The 19152-nt window shown below is 49.1% G+C and overlaps 1 protein-coding gene across 1 annotated transcript in view; it reads left to right on the top strand.

Annotated features, from left to right (window-relative positions):
- Nucleotides 1–10956, top strand: part of PTGR1 (prostaglandin reductase 1) — a 43893-nt gene extending 32937 nt beyond the window's left edge. Inside the window, exon 10 of the mRNA XM_032981382.2 lies at nt 7674–10956. Coding sequence (XP_032837273.1) covers nt 7674–7784 — 111 coding nt within the window. The 3' untranslated portion in view covers nt 7785–10956. The remainder of the gene's footprint in view (nt 1–7673) is intronic.
- Nucleotides 10957–19152: the final 8196 nt, after the last annotated feature.

The following is a 19152-nucleotide window of genomic DNA, read 5'->3' as shown; positions in this document are numbered from 1 at the left end:
AGACTCCAAATATACAGCAGCAGCAGCATGCGTCAGGGTCTGGGATTGAACCCACGGCCTCCTGCATACCGGGCGAGGTAGTTAACATCTCCCAGCCACCGTGATGATGATGATGAGAGACAGAGACGCAGACTCCAAATATACAGCAGCAGCAGGCATCGTCAGGGTCTGGATCGAACCCACGGCCTTCTGCATATCGGGCGAGGTGGTTAACATCTCCCAGCCACCGTGATGATGATGATGGTGAGAGACAGAGACGCAGGCTCCAAATATACAGCAGCAGGCATCGTCAGGGTCTGGGATTGGACCCACGGCCTCCTGCATACCGGGCGAGGTAGTTAACATCTCCCAGCCACCGTGATGATGATGATGATGGTGAGAGACAGAGACGCAGACTACAGATGTACAGCAGCAGGCATCGTCAGGGTCTGGGATTGAACCCACGACCAGGCGAGGTAGTTAACAAAGACAAAGGTGCCCGGTGTAGCCTTGAACAGACTGCTGGGGCAAGCCCAATGGACTCGACACTGACCCACAGAGTCAGAATCGACACTGACCCACGGACTTGACACTGACCCACAGAGTCAGACTTGACACTGACCCACAGAGTCAGAATCGACACTGACCCACGGACTTGACACTGACCCACAGAGTCAGACTTGACACTGACCCACAGACTCGACACTGCCCACGGACTTGACACTGCCCCACAGAGTCAGACTTGACACTTCCCCACGGACTCGACACTGCCCCACGGACTTGGCACTGACCCACGGACTCTACACTGACCCACAGAGTCAGACTTGACACTGACCCACAGAGTCAGACTGGACACTGACCCACAGAGTCAGACTCGACACTGCCCCACGGACTCGACACTGCCCCACGGACTTGGCACTGACCCACGGACTCTACACTGACCCACAGAGTCAGACTCGACACTGCCCCACGGACTCGACACTGACCCACAGATGGCGCCAGAGTGCAACAGAAGTTAAAATGGCTTCCGTATTCCGCCCTGAAGCTTCTTGGTCTACGAACCCTGGATCAAGCCTCGTACGCAGTGGTGGTGGTGGATGGTGGTGGTGGATGGTGGTGGTGGTGCACACGTGAGAAATAATACAAACTCCATCGGGGCACGAAAACATAAGAATATATTTCAGCCCTTTTCTAGCAATAAAACGGCAGGAATTTGTGTTAAGACGTTGACGCATCAAACGGATACAAAACTTTTGCCATTGAATGAATTTCCCCCGCGTGCGGCACTTGTGAACATGCAAACGAAACATGCTCTGACAATATGTGACGATGCATTGTCTTTAAGGCTGATTGGCCTAACACCGAATTGATTTGGACAAGAAAGGGTTAAAATATAATCTTGATATGTGAACTTTGACTTTAACATAGTTATTTCCGTGACCAGTCACATGCTAATCCCTCTAATTAACATCATGCTAATCTCCAAGTTACATGCTAATTTCTGACTTTAGCACCCTGCTGGTGATCCAACACTTTAACACAGCTACTTCAATGCTAAATTCTCCTGTTTGATATGTGAACTCCTTTGTCAAGGCACTTTGCCTCTCCCACCTAGCCTTAAAGATGCTGCGAATCTTAGCAGCGTTCATTGAAGCGCTCAGCTGATTGGAGAGTATATAGAGTTCATTGATAACATTCATGTCGTTTATATTTTAGTTTTTTATTAGTTTACTATATGGTATTCATTATATAGTGTAGTGTATACCCAGTTACTTTATGTTAATAGCTCAACTTATTGAAGAATTTATTGAGTACATTTATTATATTGATGTAGTTTATACATCAATATAAGTTTCATATCGGTTTATTGTATGATATTCGGGTAGTTGCAGTCCTTTAGCGTCCATATACTAAATGCCTCTGTTGATATGTAAACTTTGACTTTAACACAGCTACTTCCGTGACCAGTCACATGCTAATCCCTCACATTAACATCATGCTAATCTCCCAGTTACATGCTAATTTCTGACTTTAGCACCCTGCTGGTGATCCAACACTTTAACACAGCTACTTCAATGCTAAATTCTCCTGTTTGATATGTGAACTCCTTTGTCAAGGCACTTTGCCTCTCCCACCTAGCCTTAAAGACGCTGCGAATCTTAGCAGCGTTCATTGAAGCGCTCAGCTGATTGGAGAGTATATAGAGTTCATTGATAACATTCATGTCGTTTATATTTTAGTTTTTTATTAGTTTACTATATGGTATTCATTATATAGTGTAGTGTATACCCAGTTACTTTATGTTAATAGCTCAACTTATTGAAGAATTTATTGAGTACATTTATTATATTGATGTAGTTTATACATCAATATAAGTTTCACATCGGTTTATTGTATGATATTCGGGTAGTTGCAGTCCTTTAGCGTCCATATACTAAATGCCTCTGTTGATATGTAAACTTTGACTTTAACACAGCTATTTCCGTGACCAGTCACATGCTAATCCCTCGAATTAACATCATGCTAATCTCCCAGTTACATGCTAATTTCTGACTTTAGCACCCTGCTGGTGATCCAACGCTTTAACACAGCTACTTCAATGTTAAATTCTCCTGTTTGATATGTGAACTCCTTTGTCAAGGCACTTTGCCTCTCCCACCAAGCCTTAAAGACGCTGCGAATCTTAGCAGCGTTCATTGAAGCGCTCAGCTGATTGGAGAGTATATAGAGTTCATTGATAACATTGATGTCGTTTATATTTTAGTTTTTTATTAGTTTGCTATATGGTATTCATTATGTAGTGTAGTGTATACCCAGTTACTTTATGTTAATAGCTCAACTTATTGAAGAATATATTGAGTACATTTATTATATTGATGTAGTTTATACTTAGGTTTTTCACATCGCTTTATTGTATGATGGTTGGGCAGTTGCAGTCCTTTAGCATCCATATACTAAATGCCTCTGTTGATATGTAAACTTTGACTTTAACACAGCTACTTCCGTGGCCAGAGGCATTTAGTATATGGACGCTAAAGGGCTGCAACTACCCCAGCCATCGTACAATAAACCGATGTGAAATACAAACACACACACACACTAAGTCCGCCCCCCATCGCTGCCCCGGTGTGGGAACAACAGGCGTAGCGACACAAACCCCGTCGCCTTGCCGGCAACAATAACCAGCCTCGGTCGATTTTAAAAAAAAAAACCTCGTCGAGAGCTACTCGGGTGACACTCAAGTTTCGTACGAAGTTTATTACACGGGCGCGTTAAATTCGCTGCGGCGGGGGGCTCGCGGGGGGCTCGCGGGGGGCTCGCGGGGGGCTCGCGGGGGGCTCGCCTAGGCAAAGAGGCCGAGGACCGACGGCTGACCCGGAGGGCGGCGGTGCCGGTGCCAGGTCTGGTGCGGGCGGCGCGTCGCCGTCGGTGGATCACGTGGTGGGGCGGACTGAAAAATATAAAAATATATGATTATAATTATTATTATTATTGACGTGATTTTTTTTTTGTTGGGCGGGAACCCAAGGGGGTTTCCCGCCAGACGATTCGGATGACACCGATGACATGAAATTCTCTTGGTTCTTTTCGGTAAAGTCGCCACGTTGAAGGGAAAATGATAAAATAATGAAAATGTACGTAGACACAATAGGATTCTCACGACGTTTCGACTGCAGCACAAGCAGCCATCATCAGGTGTGAAAAACCAACGGCAAGAAACATTTGAAAGAAGTGGCGGTTTGTATTTATTTATTTTTAAAACGGTGTTTGTATGTATTTATTTATTTTTTAAACGTCAGCACCACGGAGAGCGATTTGACAGTTTGTTTAGATGGACGAGTCCATCTACGTTCGGAAAAGAGGAGGGGGGGAGACGAAAAATAATAAAATTCTCACGACGTTTCGACTGCAGCACAAGCAGCCATCATCAGGTGTGAAACCCAACGGCAAGAAACATTTGAAAGAAGTGGCGGTTTGTATTTGTTTATTTTTAAAACGGTGTTTTATATTTATTTATTTTTTAAAACGTCAGCACCACGGAGAGCGATTTGACAGTTTGTTTAGATGGACGAGTCCATTCTATTTGACTTAAAGCTTTCTCGTGACTGCAGTGATTCGTATTCTCGGTTCTCTCGGTAAAGTCACCACCACGTAGAAGGGAAACAATAAAATAAATATAAAACAATAAAATTATTATTCTTGGTTCTCTCGGTAAAGTCACCACCACGTAGAAGGGAAACAATAAAATAAATATAAAACAATAAAATTATTATTCTTGGTTCTCTCGGTAAAGTCACCACCACGTAGAAGGGAAACAATAAAGTAATAATAAAACAAAATTCTCACGACGTTTCGACTGCAACACAAGCAGCCATCATCAGGTGTGAAAAACCAACGGGAAGAAACATTTGAAAGAAGTGGCGGTTTGTATTTATTTATTTTTTAAAACGTCAGCACCACGGAGAGCGATTTGACAGTTTGTTTAGATGGACGAGTCCATCTATGTTCGGAAAAGAGGAGGGGGGGAGACGAAAAATAATAAAATTCTCACGACGTTTCGACTGCAGCACAAGCAGCCATCATCAGGTGTGAAAAACCAACGGCAAGAAACATTTGAAAGAAGTGGCGGTTTGTATTTATTTATTTTTAAAACGGCGGTTTGCATTTATTTTATTTTTTAAACGTCAGCACCACGGAGAGCGATTTGACATTTTGTTTAGATGGACGAGTCCATCTATGTTCGGAAAAGAGGAGGGGGGAGACGAAAAATAATAAAATTCTCACGACGTTTCGACTGCAGCACAAGCAGCCATCATCAGGTGTGAAAAACCAACGGCAAGAAACATTTGAAAGAAGTGGCGGTTTGTATTTATTTATTTTTAAAACGGCGGTTTGTATTTATTTATTTTTAAAACGGCGGTTTGTATTTATTTATTTTTTAAAACGTCAGCACCACGGAGAGCGATTTGACAGTTTGTTTAGATGGACGAGTCCATCTACGTTCGGAAAAGAGGAAGGGGGGAGACGAGAAATTAATATATGCTGTCCGAACATAGATGGACTCGTCCATCTAAACAAACTGTCAAATCGCTGTCCGTGGTGCTAACGTTAAAAACGTCGTGAGAATATTATTGTGTTATTTTATTTTATCAATTTATTATTTTATTCTCATTCTACGTGACTTTACCGAAAGAACCAAAGAAGAGAAAAATACAAACACCGTTTTTAAAAATAAAGAAATAAATACAAAATAAATACAAACCACCACTTCTTTCAAATGGCTGCTTGTGTTGCAGTCGAAACGTCGTGAGAATTTTATTATTTTTCGTCTCCCCCCCTCCTCTTTTCCGAACATAGATGGACTCGTCCATCTAAACAAATTGTCAAATCGCTCTCCGTGGCGCTGACGTTTTAATAAATAAATATAAACACCGTTTAAAAATAAATAAATACAAACCGCCGCTCCTTTAAAATGTTTCTTGCCGTTGGTTTTCACACCTGATGATGATTGCTGCTTGTGCTGCAGTCGAAACGTCGTGAGAATTTTATTGTTTTATATATATTTTATTGTCTCCCTTCTACGTGGTGACTTTACCGAAATAACCAAGAATATGAATCGCTGCAGTCACGAAAGCTTTAAGCTAATTACATTATTGACAATGCATACATAGGCAACAATATATCATCATACTGGTCGACTGAAACTGGTGATACAAATGCCGTAAATCAGCAGAGCCGCGTGTGTGTGTGTGTGCGTTTTCATGGTCGACGCAGCCTCAAATGAGTACCTGGTGCGGTGTGTAAACATCGCCGCTGGGGAGACAAAGGCGGTCGGGCGTGGTGCTGGCCACCCACCCTCTCGTGTACCGTTCCGGCCTTCACAGGTCCTGCTCGCTAACAGCACTTGCCCCTACAGTCTGTTGAGGCTACACGGGGGATCTTTGTTGCATGTTCAACGCAGTAACTTGGTTCCTAGAAAAAGGTTTGGAACTCCTAACCCAACTCCTTTTTTTGACTGCCAGTAAGGTGGTAAAACCCCTATTTATTATATTTCCCACGCTCTGATACTGTCCACAGAAAAAAAAGTATCCCATTTTTCTCTCTCTCTCCGGGCAGCGTGCAGAGAGAGCAGTAGACTAGCACGGAGGCCCAGGGATCTACACGGATATCTAATAGATTGAGACACTCGCCTGTACACTCTCTTGCTCACCTGTACACACGCTCACCTGTACGCACATTTACTCGCCTGTACACACGCTCGCTCGCTCGCCTGTACACACACTCGCTCACCTGTACACACACTTGCTCACCTGTGCCCCCACTCGCCTGTACACCCGCTCGCTCGCCTGTACACCCGCTCGCTCGCCTGTACACGCACTCGCTCACCTGTGCCTCCACTCACTCGCTTACTCGCCTGTACACTCACCTGTACACACACTCGCTTACTCACCTGTACACTCACCTGTACACTCGCTTGCTCACCTGTACACACACTCACCTGTACACTCGCTTGCTCACCTGTACACACGCTCACCTGTACACTTGCTCACCTGTACACACTTGCTCACCTGTGCCCCCACTCACCTGTACACACACTTGCTCACCTGTACACACACTTGCTCACCTGTACACCCACTCACCTGTACACTCACTTGCTCACCTGTACACCCACTCACCTGTACACTCGCTTGCTCACCTATACACCCACTCACCTGTACACACACTTACCTGTACACACACTTACCTGTACACACATTTGTTCACCTGTACACACACTCACCTGTACACCCACTCACCTGTACACACACTTGTTCACCTGTACACACACTCACCTGTACACCCACTCACCTGTACTCACACTTGCTCACCTGTACACTCACTCGCTCACCTGTACACACACTTGTTCACCTGTGCCCCCACTCACCTGTACACCCACTCACCTGTACACTCGCCTGTACACTCACCTGTAAACACACTCACCTGTGCCCCCACTCACCTGTACGCTTGCTCACCTGTACACTCGCTTGCTCACCTGTACACTTCCTCACCTGTACACTCACTTGCTCACCTGTACACCCACTCACATGTACACTCGCCTGTACACACACCTGTACACTTGCTCACCTGTACACCCACTCACCTGTACCCTCGCCTGTATACCCACTCACCTGTACACCCACTCACCTGTACACTCGCCTGTACACCCACTCACCTGTACCCTCGCCTGTACACCCACTCACCTGTACCCTCGCCTGTACACCCACTCACCTGTACACCCACTCACCTGTACACTCGCCTGTACACTCACCTGTACACTTGCTCACCTGTACACCCACTCACCTGTGCCCCCACTCACCTGTGCCCCCACTCACCTGTACACCCACTCACCTGTACCCTCACCTGTACACCCACTCACCTGTACACCCACTCACCTGTACCCTCACCTGTACACCCACTCACCTGTACACTCGCCTGTACACTCACCTGTACACCCACTCACCTGTACACCCACTCACCTGTACACCCACTCACCTGTACACTCACCTGTACCCTCACCTGTGCCCCCACTCACCTGTACACCCACTCACCTGTACACCCACTCACCTGTACACTCGCCTGTACACCCACTCACCTGTACACTCACCTGTACACCCACTCACCTGTACCCTCGCCTGTACCCTCGCCTGTGACAGGGCAAGCTGCAGTACCGCGAGACCGTCACCGAGGGTTTCTCCGCCATGCCCGACGCCTTCATGGGCCTCCTGCGCGGAGACAACGTGGGCAAGGCCGTGGTGAGGGCCTGACGGAGGGGGCGGCACGGAACGACGACGCCGCCGCCGCCGCCGGCCCGGCCAATACTGACGCCGCAACAACCACAACAACAACAACAACAACCACGGCGGCCGCCATTCGCCGCAGGGCGGAGGTGATGTGTCCACGGCGCTCGCGCCAGGCTAGGTGCACGAGGAGGAGGATGATGTCACGGGACAGACCCAGCCAGAACCCTCCCCCCTCTCTCTCTCACCCGTCGGTGAGTGGCACAGCAGCAAAGTGGACTAATCTCCATCTGTTCCATCTCACTCCCTTTCTACACAGTGAGTGGACTAATCTCCATCTGTTCCATCTCGCTCCCTTTCTACACAGTGAGTGGACTAATCTCCATCTGTTCCATCTCACTGCCCTGCTAACACCGTGTGTGGACTAATCTCCATCTGTTCCATCTCGCTCCCCTTCTACACCGTGTGTGGACTAATCTCCATCTGTTCCATCTCACTGCCCTGCTAACACCGTGTGTGGACTAATCTCCATCTGTTACATCTCACTCCCTTCTAGCTGTGAGTGGACTAATCTCCATCTGTTCCATCTCACTCCCTTCTACACGGTGAGTGGACTAATCTCCATCTGTTACATCTCACTCCCTTCTAGCTGTGAGTGGACTAATCTCCATCTGTTCCATCTCACTGCCTTCTACACGGTGAGTGGACTAATCTCCATCTGTTACATCTCGCTCCCTTTCTACCCCGTGTGTGGACTAATCTCCATCTGTTCCATCTCGCTCCCTTCTACACCATGTGTGGACTAATCTCCATCTGTTCCATCTCACTCCCTTTCTACCCCGTGTGTGGACTAATCTCCATCTGTTCCATCTCACTCCCTTTCTACACAGTGTGTGGACTAATCTCCATCTGTTCCATCTCGCTCCCCTTCTACACCGTGTGTGGACTAATCTCCATCTGTTACATCTCACTGCCTTCTTCACAGTGTGTGGACTAATCTCCATCTGTTACATCTCGCTCCCTTCTAGCTGTGAGTGGACTAATCTCCATCTGTTCCATCTCACTCCCTTTCTACACAGTGTGTGGACTAATCTCCATCTGTTCCATCTCGCTCCCTTTCTACACAGTGAGTGGACTAATCTCCATCTGTTCCATCTCACTCCCTTTCTACACAGTGTGTGGACTAATCTCCATCTGTTCCATCTCACTCCCTTTCTACACAGTGAGTGGACTAATCTCCATCTGTTCCATCTCACTGCCCTGCTAACACCGTGTGTGGACTAATCTCCATCTGTTACATCTCACTGCCTTCTACACGGTGAGTGGACTAATCTCCATCTGTTCCATCTCGCTCCCCTTCTACCCCGTGTGTGGACTAATCTCCATCTGTTCCATCTCGCTCCCTTCTACCCCGTGTGTGGACTAATCTCCATCTGTTCCATCTCGCTCCCTTCTGGCTGTGAGTGGACTAATCTCCATCTGTTCCATCTCGCTCCCTTCTACACAGTGTGTGGACTAATCTCCATCTGTTCCATCTCGCTCCCTTCTACACAGTGTGTGGACTGATCTCCATCTGTTCCATCTCGCTCCCCTTCTACACCGTGTGTGGACTAATCTCCATCTGTTCCATCTCACTGCCTTCTACACAGTGAGTGGACTAATCTCCATCTGTTCCATCTCGCTCCCTTCTACCCCGTGAGTGGACTAATCTCCATCTATTCCATCTCACTGCCTTCTACACAGCGGGTGGACTAATCTCCATCTGTTCCATCTCGCTCCCCTTCTAGCTGTGAGTGGACTAATCTCCATCTGTTCCATCTCGCTCCCTTTTAGCTGTGAGTGGACTAATCTCCATCTGTTCCATCTCACTCCCCTTCTACACAGTGTGTGGACTAATCTCCATCTGTTCCATCTCGCTCCCTTCTACCACGTGGGTGGACTGATCTCCATCTGTTCCATCTCACTCCCTTCTACCCCGTGGGTGGACTAATCTCCATCTGTTCCATCTCGCTCCCTTCTACCCCGTGGGTGGACTAATCTCCATCTGTTCCATCTCGCTCCCTTCTACCCCGTGTGTGGACTAATCTCCATCTGTTCCATCTCGCTTCCTTCTACCACGTGCGTGGACTAATCTCCATCTGTTCCATCTCGCTCCCTTTTAGCTGTGAGTGGACTAATCTCCATCTGTTCCATCTCACTCCACCTTCTACCCCGTGTGTGGACTAATCTCCATCTGTTCCATCTCGCTCCCTTCTACCACGTGGGTGGACTAATCTCCATCTGTTCCATCTCGCTCCCTTCTACCCTGTGTGTGGACTAATCTCTATCTGTTCCATCTCGCTCCCTTCTACCCCGTGTGTGGACTAATATCCATCTGTTCCATCTCGCTCCCTTCTAGCTGTGAGTGGACTAATCTCCATCTGTTCCATCTCGCTCCCTTCTACACAGTGTGTGGACTAATCTCCATCTGTTCCATCTCACTCCCTTCTACCCCGTGTGTGGACTAATCTCCATCTGTTCCATCTCGCTCCCTTCTACCACGTGCGTGGACTAATCTCCATCTGTTCCATCTCGCTCCCTTCTAGCTGTGAGTGGACTAATCTCCATCTGTTCCATCTCGCTCCCTTCTACCCCGTGGGTGGAGAAATGTGACGTCACATCCAAATGCGCAACTTTATAAATAAATACGGGCAACGCGTTTCTACTTAATTAAAAAGACTTTCCCATAAATGTTTTTCTCCTACAACATCATAGCGGGGCGCCACATTAATATGCGCAACTTTACAATGACAATAGTTTAAAGCCATTTTGAAGCGTGTTTTTATTTGTTGTGGGGGGTGGGGGGCAGAACTTTGTGACGTCATATTTGAGGGTGGTGGGTGGGGGGGGGTCTGACTTTTTGTGACGATGTTGGGGATAAGGGGGGTGGGGTTAAAAAAATAGTCAAAAATCGCGTGACGTCATTTATGGACGCGCCCCGTACCCCCGTGGCACTGCCAACTGACTAGGTGGTAAAGGCGACGACTTTTTGCAACAATTGCCCGTGGGTGTTTTGTTGATGACCGCCTTGGTATTGCTGTTCGTGCCAAGGTTGGCGTGGCGGTGGGTGTGGCGGTGGCCGTGTTGGGTTCGTCCCTTATCTGGGTGTAGCCGGGTGTTTAATGGACCGGCTATAAATTACACCTTTACAAGTTTACAATGTTTGTCTGTCGCGTTCCTTTCACGCGCGCGTGTGTGTGTGTGAACGTGTGTGTGTGTGTGTGAAGGTGTGTGTGTGTGAACGTGTGTGTGAACGTGTGTGTGTGTGAACGTGTGTGTGTGTGAACGTGTGTGTGAAGGTGTGTGTGAACGTGTGTGTGAACGTGTGTGTGAACGTGTGTGTGTGTCAACGTGTGTGTGTGTCAACGTGTGTGTACACACGTTACCGAGTGGGTGAGCAATTGAATCCACTCGACTACTCCCACTCGCTCAACCACCAAATCGTTCACTTGCTCAACCGCAACCACTCGCCCACTCGCTCAACCACCCAATCGCTCGCTCAACCGCTCAACCACTCACCAACTCACTCAACTACCCAATCGTTTGCTCGCTCAACCACTCACCAACTCACTCAACTACCCAATCGTTTGCTCGCTCAACCACTCGCCCACTCGCTAAACCACCAAATAGTTCACTTGCTCAATCACTCGCCTACTCGCCTACCCACTCGCTCAACCACCAAATAGTTCACTTGCTCAATCACTCGCCCACTCGCTCAACCACCCAATCGTTCACTCGCTCAATCACTCGCCCACTCAACCAACCCGCTCGCTCAACCACCAAATCGTTCACTCGCTCAACCACTCGCTAATCCACCCGCCTACCCACTCGCTCAACCACCAAATCGTTCACTCGCTCAACTACCCAATCACTCGCTCAACCACCCGCTTACCCACTCGCTCAACCACCAAATCGCTCGTTCACCCAATCGCTCGCCCAACCACTCACTAACCCACTCGCCTACCCACTCGCTCAACCACCAAATCGTTCACTCGCTCAACCACCCAATCGCTCGCTCAACCACTCGCTAACCCACCCGCCTACCCAACTCGCTCAACCACCAAATCGTTCACTCGCTCAACTACCCAATCACTCGCTCAACCAAAACCCACCCGCTTACCCACTCGCTCAACCACCAAATTGTTCACTCGCTCAACCACCCACTAACCCACCCGCCTACCCAACTCGCTCAACCACTCACTAACCCACCCGCCTACCCACTAGCTCAACCACAAAATCGCTCGCTCAACCACTCGCTAACCCACCCACCTACCCACTAGCTCAACCACCCAATCACTCGCTCAACCACTCACTAACCCACCCGCCTACCCAGCCCACTTTTACGAAGACGCCGGTCGCCCGCATCATCATCGTCGTCGTCATGGCGTGGAGCTTTCAGATGCTGCTGCTGCTGCTGTGGCCGTCTGGAACGCTCTTCCTTTATGCTGTTGGGTAGCCATAGGGGAGCAACGCGGGACTTTTTTTACATCATCATCATCTAGAATGGGGGGGCGGGGGGTGGAAAAATGAATCGTCTATAGATTTAAAACTAATTTACTTTTTTAGAAGTGATGTTTTTTTTAGTTCTAAAGTAATGATTTAACACGGCTGGCTACGTACGGTGCGACAAGTTCAACACGTGGGCTGTGGTGGTGGGTTAGACCACGTAAATATATGAATGTGCCGTTAAACCCGACACACACTACACTATACACTACATCACACAATATACACCACACACTACATCAGACGCTATATACTACACACTACATCACATGCTATACACTATACACTACATCACACACTATACACTATTCACTACATCACACACTATACACCACACACTACATCACATGCTATACACTACACACTACATCACACACTATACACTACACACTACATCACACACTACACTACACAGTACATCACACACTATACACTACATCACACACTATACACTACACACTATACACACTACACCATACACTATACACTACATCACACACTATACACCACACACTACATCACACACTATACACTACACACTACATCACACACTATACACTACATCACACACTATACACCACACACTACATCAGACGCTATACACTACACACTACATCACACGCTATACACTACACACTACATCACACACTATACACTACATCACACACTATACACTACACACTACATCACACACTATACACTACATCACACACTATACACTATTCACTACATCACACACTATACACCACACACTACATCACATGCTATACACTACACACTACATCACACACTATACACTACACACTACATCACACACTACACTACACAGTACATCACACACTATACACTACATCACACACTATACACTACACACTATACACACTACACCATACACTATACACTACATCACACACTATACACCACACACTACATCACACACTATACACTACACACTACATCACACACTATACACTACATCACACACTATACACCACACACTACATCAGACGCTATACACTACACACTACATCACACGCTATACACTACACACTACATCACGCACTATACACTACATCACACACTATACACTACACACTACATCACACACTATACACTACATCACACACTATACACTACACACTACATCACACACTACACTACACAGTACATCACACACTATACACTACATCACACACTATACACTACACACTATACACACTACACCATACACTATACACTACATCACACACTATACACCACACACTACATCACACACTATACACTACACACTACATCACACGCTATACACTACACTACACATTACATCACACACTATACACTACATCACACACTATACACCACACACTACATCACACGCTATACACTACACACTACATCACACGCTATACACTACACACTATACACATACTAGACTACACACTACATCACACACTACACTATACACTACATCACACACTACACTACATCACACACTATACTATACATTACATCACACATTACACTACATCACACACTATACACTACACTATACGCTACATCATACACTACACTACACCACACATTATACACTACACTACACACTACACCACACACTATACACTACATCACACACTACATCACACACTACACACAACACTACATCACACACTACACTATACACTACATCACACACTACATCACACACTACATCACACACTACACTACATCACACACTATACGCTACATCATACACTACACTACACCACACATTATACACTACACTACACCACACATTATACACTACACTACACACTACACCACACACTATACACTACATCACACACTATACACTACACATAACACGACACCACACTATACACTACATCACACACTACATTATACACTATACACTACATCCTACACTACCCCACACACTATACACTACATCCTACACTACACCACACACTATACACTGCATCACACACTACACCACACACTATACACTACACACTACTTTATACACTATACACTACACTACACCACACACTATACACTACTTTATACACTATACACTACACCACACACTATACACTACACACTACATCACACACTACACACAACACTGCTATGAACTACGCACCAGTACGCTACACTATCACGCTAGACTACACTATACACACCAGTACACTACCATACATTGATCACGTGCTCTAGAACTGTTTATTGTTGTGGAGTTGAGTTTGTCCCTCCCCCGCACCTCCGCTTAGCAACGGTTGGCTACGTACTGTGCGAAAGAAGTTCAACAAACACAGAGCCACTCACTAACCCACCCACTCACTCACTAACTCACTCATCCACCCACTAACTCATCCACCCACTCGCTCACTAACCCACACACACACATCCACTCACTAACCCACCCACCCAATCACTAACCCACTCATCCACCCACTAACTCATCCACCCACTCGCTCACTAACCCACTCACTAACCCACCCACTCACTCACTAACCCACCCACTCACTAACCCACTCACTCACCCACTCACTCATCCACTCACTCACCCACTCACTCATCCACCCACTCACCCACTCACTCATCCACCCACTAACTCGCCCACTCACCCACCTACCCACTCACGAACCCACTCACTCATCCACCCACCCAGTCATCCACCCACCCACTCATCCACCCACCCACTCACACATCCACTCACTCACCCACCCACCAACTCACTAGCCCACGCACTCACTCGCCCACCCACCCACTCACCCTTCCACTCGCTCACCCTCCTACTCACTAGCCCATCCACCCACTCACTAGCCCACCCATTCATCCACCCACCCACTCACTCACTAACCCACTCGCTCACTAACCCAGCCGCTCACTGACCGACCCACTCACCCACCCACTCATCCACCCACTCACTCGCTCACTAACCCACCCGCTCACTAACCCACCCGCTCACTAACCTACTCGCTCACTAACCCACCCGCTCACTAACCGACCCACTCATCCACCCACACAATCGCTCACTAACCCACTCGCTCACTAACCCACCCGCTCACTAACCCACACGCTCACCAACCCACCCGCTCACTAAGCTACTCGCTCACTAACCCAAGCGCTCACTAACCCACCCACTCATCCACCCACCCACTCGCTCACTAACCCACTCGCTCACTAACCCACCCGCTCACTAACCCACACGCTCACCAACCCACCCGCTCACTAACCTACTCACTCACTAACCCAAGCGCTCACTAACCCACCCGCTCACTAACCCACCCACTCATCCACCCACCGACTCGCTCACTAACCCACCCGCTCACTAACCCACCCGCTCACCCACCCACTCGCTCACTAACCCACCCACTCATCCACCCACCGACTCGCTCACTAACCCACCCGCTCACTAACCCACTCGCTCACCAACCCACCTGCTCACCAACCCACCCGCTCACGAACCCACCCACTCACCAACCCACTCGCTCACCAACCCACCCGCTCACTAACCCACCCGCTCACCCACCCACTCGCTCACCAACCCACTCGCTCACCAACCCACTCGCTCACAAACCCACTTGCTCACCAACCCACTCACTCAAAAACCCACTCGCTCACTAACCCACTCACTGACTAACCCACACGCTCACTAACCCACTCGCTCACCAACCCACTCGCTCACCAACCCACTCGCTCACCAACCCACCCGCTCACCAACCCACTCGCTCACCAACCCACCCGCTCACCAACCCACTCGCTCACCAACCCACCCGCTCACCAACCCACTCGCTCACCAACCCACCCGCTCACCAACCCACTCGCTCACCAACCCACTCGCTCACGCACCCACTCGCTCACCAACCCACTCGCTCACCGACTCGCTCACCCACCCACTCGCTCATTAACCCATTCGCTCACTAACCCACCCACTCGCTCACTAACCCACTCGCTCACCAACTCACCCGCTCACCAACCCACCCGCTCACCAACCCACCCGCTCACCAACCCACCCGCTCACTAACCCACTCGCTCACCAACCCACTCGCTCACCAACCCACCCACTCACTAACCCACTCGCTCACTAACCCACTCGCTCACCAACCCACCCGCTCACTAACCCACTCGCTCACCAACCCACTCGCTCACCAACCCACCCGCTCACCAACCCACTCGCTCACCAACCCACTCGCTCACTAACCCACCCGCTCACTAACCCACTCGCTCACCAACCCACTCGCTCACCCACCCACTCGCTCACCAACCCACCCGCTCACTAACCCACTCGCTCACTCACCCACTCGCTCACCAACCCACTCGCTCACCAACCCACCCGCTCACTAACCCACTCGCTCACCCACCCACTCGCTCACCAACCCACCCGCTCACTAACCCACTCGCTCACTCACCCACTCGCTCACCAACCCACCCGCTCACCAACCCACTCGCTCACCAACCCACCCGCTCACCAATCCACCCGCTCACCAACCCACTCGCTCACTAACCCACTCGCTCACCAACCCACCCACTCACTAACCCACTCGCTCACCAACCCACTCGCTCACCAACCCACTCGCTCACCCACCCACTCGCTCACCAACCCACCCGCTCACTAACTCACTCGCTCACCCACCCACTCGCTCACCCACTCATCCACCCACTTGCCCACCCATCCACTCGCTCACCCACCCACTCGCTCACCCACCCACCCACTCATCCACCCACTCGCCCACCCATCCACTCGCTCACCCACCCACTCACCCACCCACTCATGCACCCACTCACCCACCCACTCATCCACCCACTCACCCGCCCACCCACTCGCTCACCCACCCACTCATCCACCCACTCACCCACCCACTCATCTACCCACTCACCCACCCACTCATCCACCCACTCACCCACTCACCCACCCACCCACTCGTCCACCCACTCGCCCACCCACCCACTCGCTCACCCACTCATCCACCCACTTGCCCACCCACCCATCCACTCGCTCACCCACCCACTCGCTCACCCACTCACCCACCCACCCAATCATCCACCCACTCGCCTACCCATCAACTCGCTCACCCACCCACTCGCTCACCCACTCGCCCACCACCCACTCACCCACCCACTCACTCACCCACCCACTCATCCACCCACTCGCCCACCGACCCCCGGCCAGTGGCCACTTTGCACGTTATCGCTGATGCTGGCGGTGACCTCCGTGAGGTCAACCCGTGCCCTAACCCCAACCCCCCACCCACCCCCCGGGTGCATTTCTCTGTCTCGGTAAATTTTACTCCCCCCCCATCTCCCCCCACCTCCCCCCACCTCCCCCCACCCACCCACCCACTCCCTTCCCATAACCTCGGGGCTTCGAGCCGAGAGGTATCAGCGCGCGGATCTCGACGTGAACGCCATCGCTGTTCCACGGTCACCCCGGGGGCTAAGGGGTGAACTTGCCTCCAGCCATCGCTCTTCTACGCCGACAGCTGACTCTTACCATGACCATAGCTCTTACCATGGCTATTAGCATGGCCATAGCTCTTACCATGGCTATTACCATGACCATAGCTCTTACCATAGCTCTTACCATGACCATAGCTCTTACCATAGCTCTTACCATGGCTCTTACCATGGCCATAGCTCTTACCATGACCATAGCTCTTACCATAGCTCTTACCATGGCTCTTACCATGGCTATTACCATGGCCATAGCTCTTACCATGACCATAGCTCTTACCATAGCTATTACCATGAGCATAGCTCTTGCCATGGCTATTACCATGACCATAGCTCTTACCATGGCTATTACCATGGCCATAGCTCTAACCATAGCTCTTACCATGGCCATAGCTCTTACCATGGCTATTACCATGGCCATAGCTCTTACCATGGCTATTACCATGACCATAGCTCTTGCCATGGCTATTACCATGACCATAGCTCTTACCATAGCTATTAGCATGACCATAGCTCTTACCATGACCATAGCTCTTACCATGGCTATTACCATGACCATAGCTCTTACCATAGCTCTTACCATGACCATAGCTCTTACCATGACCATAGCTTTTACCATGACCATAGCTCTTACCATGACCATAGCTCTTACCATGGCTATTAGCATGACCATAGCTCTTACCATGACCATAGCTATTACCATAGCTCTTACCATGACCATAGCTATTACCATGGCCATAGCTCTTACCATGGCTATTACCATGACCATAGATCTTACCATGGCCAAAGCTCTTACCATGGCTATTACCATGACCATAGCTCATACCATGGCTATTAGCATGACCATAGCTCTTACCATGGCTATTACCATGACCATAGATCTTACCATGGCCAAAGCTCTTACCATGGCTATTACCATGACCATAGCTATTACCATAGCTCTTACCATGACCATAGCTCTTACCATGGCTCTTACCATGACCATAGCTCTTACCATGGCTATTACCATGACCATAGCTATTACCATAGCTCTTACCATGACCATAGCTCTTACCATGACCATAGCTCTTACCATGACCATAGCTCTTACCATGGCCATAGCTCTTACCATGGCTATTACCATGACCATAGCTATTACCATAGCTCTTACCATGACCATAGCTCTTACCATGGCCATAGCTCTTACCATGGCTATTACCATGACCATAGCTATTACCGTGACCATAGCTATTACCATGACCATAGCTCTTACCATGACCATAGCTCTTACCATAGCTCTTACCATGGTCATAGCTCTTACCATAGCTCTTACCATGACCATAGCTCTTGCCATGACCATAGCTCTTACCATGGCTCTTACCATGACCATAGCTCTTACCATGGCTATTACCATGAC

This window comes from Petromyzon marinus, chromosome 80 (assembly GCF_048934315.1).
Source record: "Petromyzon marinus isolate PM22_M1 ecotype Great Lakes invasive population chromosome 80, UKy_Petmar_22M1.pri1.0, whole genome shotgun sequence".
NCBI classification, from domain to species: Eukaryota; Metazoa; Chordata; class Hyperoartia; order Petromyzontiformes; family Petromyzontidae; genus Petromyzon; species Petromyzon marinus.
Note: the sequence above shows the minus strand (reverse complement) of the source record. Positions and strands in the feature narration are given on the sequence as shown.